Consider the following 6,000-nt stretch of genomic DNA (forward strand, 5'->3'; position numbering starts at 1 on the left):
TGGTCCTCATTAAAGTCCCGTAAGTTGGCTGGTCCTCATTAAAGTCCTGTAAGTTGGCTGGTCCTCATTAAAGTCCCGTAAGTTGGCTGGTCCTCATTACAGTCCCGTAAGTTGGCTGGTCCTCATTACAGTCCCGTAAGTTGGCTGGTCCTCATTACAGTCCCGTAAGTTGGCTGGTCCTCATTAAAGTCCCGTCCTCATTAAAAGTTGGCTGGTCCTCATTACAGTCCCCTGGTAAGTTGGCTGGTCCTCATTAAAGTCCCGTAAGTTGGCTGGTCCTCATTAAAGTCCCGTAAGTTGGCTGGTCCTCATTACAGTCCCGTAAGTTGGCTGGTCCTCATTACAGTCCCGTAAGTTGGCTGGTCCTCATTAAAGTCCTTAAGTTGGCTGGTCCTCATTAAAGTCCCTGGTCCTAAGTTGGCTGGTCCTCATAAAGTCCCGTAAAAGTCCCGTAAGTTGGCTGGTCCTCATTACAGTCCCGTAAGTTGGCTGGTCCTCATTACAGTTGGCTGGTCCCATTAAAGTAAGTTGGCTGGTCCTCATTAAAGTCCCGTAAGTTGGCTGGTCCTCATTAAAGTCCCGTAAGTTGGCTGGTCCTCATTAAAGTCCCGTAAGTTGGCTGGTCCTCATTAAAGTCCCGTAAGTTGGCTGGTCCTCATTAAAGTCTGACTTTGTTGTTAAAGTATAAAACATGAGATGCCAAACCCATTCACAGGGTTGGTCAACTCTTGAGGTTCCTCGGGTCACCACAGAACTAGATATATCTGTATTTTTATTTTATTTTGGGGGAAATCACTTACAAAATTCATTCCATTTGGATTGCCTGGTGCCACTAGGGCAGTTTAAAACCCTGATGATAAACGTGTTCACCGAGGTGTGCAATTGTTTTGATTGATTGACTTTAATAACTTGTTTTATGATGCCTGTGATGTTTGTGATGTTCTAATGTAATGTACCTGTTATTATATCTTGTAGTTTTATATTTTCTTTTACGTCCTCGGGGCACCATTGAAAATGAGACTCTATTGGGCTCCCCTGAATAATATAAAAGAGTGAATAACATGGGGAGAAATAGATAAACGTATCAACAAGAAGAAAGAGGTGTTTACGGGAACAGCCACGCAGACATGCAGGAGCCTACATGGACCTGGGGAGGAGGTCACTAATAATCCTCTCCCTTTAATACAGTTCAGGAGAACTTTTAGGAAATGTACAACTTGTAGTGTATCAGACATGCAGGAGCCTACATGGACCTGGGGAGGAGGTCACTAATAATCCTCTCCCTTTAACACAGTTCAGGAGAACTTTTAGGAAATGTACAACTTGTAGTGTATTTGAGGTTTAAAAAGGCTTCTGAAGTCTGTAATTTCCACTTTGAAATTCCAGACTTGATTTTCCCTTACGAGAAATGTATTAACCCCTTCAAAAATGTCCATTAATTATAATCCACATAACCTGTTAATGGAAGGATTGTTTTCCTCCTTTAGCAAACTGTCTCAAACTGGGGTCTTGAGGCACTAACACAGTGCCATAAACATTTATTGGCAAGCTCAAGGGCCCCTTAGGCGTTAGAGCGTGCCACCTTTAAATTACAAGCTCCATTCATTCAACCTACTGATACCATTGTCGGCCCATAACACTTTATATTGGCTTTATATTACAATCAGAAGACAGAGAAACAGGAGGTGGCTGGGTGATTGACAGGTTAGGGTCATCTGCGGGTCATCATCTAAGTTGCTGAAGGGAGGAGAGACACAATTGTTTTGGCTCAGAAAGAGACATGGGTCAAATGAAGAGGCACTTTGGAGAGCAACAATAAAGGCCGCCGCATTGTAAATGGGCCTTACACAAAGTGTTGTAAACCGTCAAGACGGTCGGACCCGCCCCACAGGGCGGGTGGCAGATCTTTTGAGCCGGCCCCCCTGGCGTCCACTACCACTGAGTTTAGCACTGAGTGACCTTTTTGCTCTTCATGCAATGTTTTTGTGGAGCACTATTGAGCGAAGTCAGAACGATAAAGTAGCATTCAGAAAATACAAGCAGGAGGGGAAATCTCTGTGCTTGAGAGAGGTTCTCTCGCTCGGTGGGCCCAAGAAGTGCATTTTTCTCCCACCGCACTGTGACTCAATCATTAACAAATGATTTGCTTGATCATTTTGAGAGATTTCTGAGAGAAATGTAATTAAAATGTTTTTCTGTGTGAAGCCAGCACACACGCACTTTAATTGAGGATGCTTTTTGACCTTTGGACTTTGACTGAAAAGCAGGAGTAAAAAACTCAGACGCCTACCTCATGTCCTGTTATTTTGCAAGGCAGCTGACCACACACGTATAAAGCTTGTCCTCGCAAAAATACACATCCCCTTCAACAGTCTTTGGTGTAGGAGGGGAGGGGACTGGATACACATCCCCTTCAATAGTCTTTGGTGTAGGAGGGGAGGGGACTGGATACACATCCCCTTCAATAGTCTTTGGTGTAGGAGGGGAGGGGACTGGATACACATCCCCTTCAATAGTCTTTGGTGTAGGAGGGGAGGGGACTGGATACACATCCCCTTCAATAGTCTTTGGTGTAGGAGGGGAGGGGACATACTTTGGTGTAGGGAGGGGAGGGGACATCCCCTTCAATAGTCTTTGGTGTAGGAGGGGAGGGGACTGGATACACATCCCCTTCAATAGTCTTTGGTGTAGGAGGGGAGGGGACTGGATACACATCCCCTTCAATAGTCTTTGGTGTAGGAGGGGAGGGGACTGGATACACATCCCCTTCAATAGTCTTTGGTGTAGGAGGGGAGGGGACTGGATACACATCCCCTTCAATAGTCTTTGGTGTAGGAGGGGAGGGGACTGGATACACATCCCCTTCAACAGTCTTTGGTACACATCCCCTTAGTCTTTGGTGTAGGAGGAGGGGACTGGATACACATCCCCTTCAATAGTCTTTGGTGTAGGAGGAGGAGGGGGACTGGATACACATCCCCTTCAATAGTCTTTTTGGTGATACACATCCCTTCAATGGAGGATACACATCCCCTTCTTTGGTAGGAGGGGAGGGGAATGAGTCTTTCAATAGGAGGAGAGGGGACTGGATAGTCTTTGGTGTAGGAGGAGTGGACATCCCCTTCAATAGTCTTTGGTGTAGGAGGGGAGGGGACTGGATACACATCCCCTTCAATAGTCTTTGGTGTAGGAGGGGAGGGGACTGGATACACATCCCCTTCAATAGTCTTTGGTGTAGGAGGGGAGGGGACTGGATACACATCCCCTTCAATAGTCTTTGGTGTAGGAGGGGAGGGGACTGGATACACATCCCCTTCAATAGTCTTTGGTGTAGGAGGGGAGGGGACTGGATACACATCCCCTTCAATAGTCTTTGGTGTAGGAGGGGAGGGGACTGGATACACATCCCCTTCAATAGTCTTTGGTGTAGGAGGGGAGGGGACTGGATACACATCCCCTTCAATAGTCTTTGGTGTAGGAGGGGAGGGGACTGGATACACATCCCCTTCAATAGTCTTTGGTGTAGGAGGGGAGGGGACTGGATACACATCCCCTTCAATAGTCTTTGGTGTAGGAGGGGAGGGGACTGGATACACATCCCCTTCAATCCCCTTCAAGTCTTTGGTGTAGGAGGATGTGGAGTCTTTGGTGTAGGAGGGGAGGGGACTGGATACACATCCCCTTCAATAGTCTTTGGTGTAGGAGGGAGGGGACTGGATACACATCCCCTTCAATAGTCTTAGGAGGAGGGGACTGGATACACATCCCCTTCAATAGTCTTTGGTGTAGGAGGGAGGGGACTGATACACATCCCCTTCAATAGTCTTTGGTGTAGGAGGGATGTGGACATCCCCTTCAATAGTCTTTGGTGTAGGAGGGAGGGGGACTGGATACACATCCCCTTCAATAGTCTTTGGTGTAGGAGGGGAGGGGGGACTGGATACACATCCCCTTCAATAGTCTTTGGTGTAGGAGGGGAGGGGGGACTACACATCCCCTTCAATAGTCTTTGGTGTAGGAGGAGGGGACTGGATACACATCCCCTTCAATAGTCTTTGTGTGTAGGAGTCTTTGGTGTAGGAGGAGGGGACTGGATACACATCCCCTTCAATAGTCTTTGGTGTAGGAGGGGAGGGGACTGGATACACATCCCCTTCAACAGTCTTTGGTGTAGGAGGGGAGGGGACTGGATACACATCCCCTTCAATAGTCTTTGGTGTAGGAGGGGAGGGGACTGGATACACATCCCCTTCAATAGTCTTTGGTGTAGGAGGGGAGGGGACTGGATACACATCCCCTTCAACAGTCTTTGGTGTAGGAGGGGAGGGGACTGGATACACATCCCCTTCAATAGTCTTTGGTGTAGGAGGGGAGGGGACTGGATACACATCCCCTTCAATAGTCTTTGGTGTAGGAGGGGAGGGGACTGGATACACATCCCCTTCAATAGTCTTTGGTGTAGTAGGGGATGTGGACTGGAGAAGAAGAACAATTTGTTCATTTACAGACATTCAGAGTAGAAAACTGACAAATAATACATGATTGATTGATCGTACAGTTTAAAAAGTACAAAGGAATCCCACAGGATAACACATGAAACTGTTAAATGTGGTTATTTCCAATGTGGTGAAGCTTAACAACAGCACAGCTCTTTGTTCTGTACCACCATCTTCCTTAAAGCAACAATCATGGACCTGGAGAAATGGAACCACTCTCAAATTCATAGACAGAGCTATGGATGCAAGGACTGACCATATCAAAATTAGAGTTGTAACCATGTTTTGAGGCTATATAGTGTTTGTTGAAATATACTATTATGTAAAGAAGAATTTGTTCTTAACTGACTTGACTAGTAAAACAAGGTTAAATAAAATAAAATAAAATAAAAAAGACTGTTTACAAACATTGAAATACAACATTCTTATATTCTGGCTTCTGTTAACACTGTGAAACTCGAGACATTTACAAGTTATATTCCTCAACAATTGATGCCTACATATCGTTCATTTATGAGGTCCAAAAATGGATGTAGCAACTGCTGACTGCCCCTTTAAGCGTTCCTTTTCTTGACACATTCTGACCTGGGATCAGCACTATGGCTCCTCTCCCTGTAGTAGAATGACTAGAAAGCATCTGGATGAAGCATTATTCCCGACAGATAACACGCTAATTCATTAGATGCACTTCCACAGGTGTTGAGGTGAATGAGGAAACCAGATAGATGGGTCCAGAGCAGTACTGTCAGGCACTGTGGGCTAGGGCCATTTTAACAGCCTGATTCCAATGTTGCTCGAGCCGTGAGAGATTGAACCTCTCGGCCACGCCTGACATTAGCGAAGTGCACCGTTTCCTTTAATTCCAAGTCTTGTTGGACAGAAAATATTCTACAGCGTGTGAGAGGGTTTATCTAACCAGATGCGTGCCAACTGCTAATGCTTCTTGGCATATGCTGTTTCTTAAGGCTACATCCCAAATGGCATAGGGCTCTGGTCAAAAGTAGAGCACTACACAGGGAATAGGGTGCCATTTTGGATGCATTCACTGGCGCTCCTCAGAGTAATTATAAAAGGGAAGTGTTTTTAAATAGACGAGGCTGAACCACAGGGCTTTTTAATCCTCTACCTCCTTCTTGTAGGTGAGCCATGATGATACGCTATCCTTTAACCCTGGCAACCTGTTTTGGCGGCTGGGAGTGAGACAGGATGGCTGGGAAAGGTATGATAAGGAATTTAAAGTTCATTTAAGACGTCCACAGTACACCCCCACAAATATGTCAGAGTGCAATGAAATAAACGCTTTTATAATGATATTTACCATAGCGTCTCTTGTACTAACTCATCACTGGTGTAAGCCTATTTCAGCCATGTTGGACTTTAGTGTAATGTCTCCAGTTTACCCTGTTCCCCCGGTAACCCGGTCTTTGGTTGCTGTGGTGATCCATCAGATCAGACCGCCCCTGTCAGAGGTAGCTCCTTTTTTTGGATCCTTCTTCATGAGCTG

General features: G+C 45.9%; 1 protein-coding gene across 1 annotated transcript in view; it reads left to right on the top strand.

Annotated features, from left to right (window-relative positions):
- Positions 1 to 5,846, top strand: part of LOC118370431 (potassium voltage-gated channel subfamily C member 2) — a gene marked incomplete at its 3' end in the record, with an annotated part of 29,036 nt that extends 23,190 nt beyond the window's left edge. The window contains exon 2 of the mRNA XM_035755430.2: positions 5,636 to 5,846. Coding sequence (XP_035611323.2) covers positions 5,636 to 5,846 — 211 coding nt within the window. The remainder of the gene's footprint in view (positions 1 to 5,635) is intronic.
- Between the last annotated feature and the right edge of the window lie 154 nt (positions 5,847 to 6,000).

The sequence above is a fragment of the Oncorhynchus keta genome, unplaced genomic scaffold (genome assembly GCF_023373465.1).
Source record: "Oncorhynchus keta strain PuntledgeMale-10-30-2019 unplaced genomic scaffold, Oket_V2 Un_contig_19852_pilon_pilon, whole genome shotgun sequence".
NCBI classification, from domain to species: Eukaryota; Metazoa; Chordata; class Actinopteri; order Salmoniformes; family Salmonidae; genus Oncorhynchus; species Oncorhynchus keta.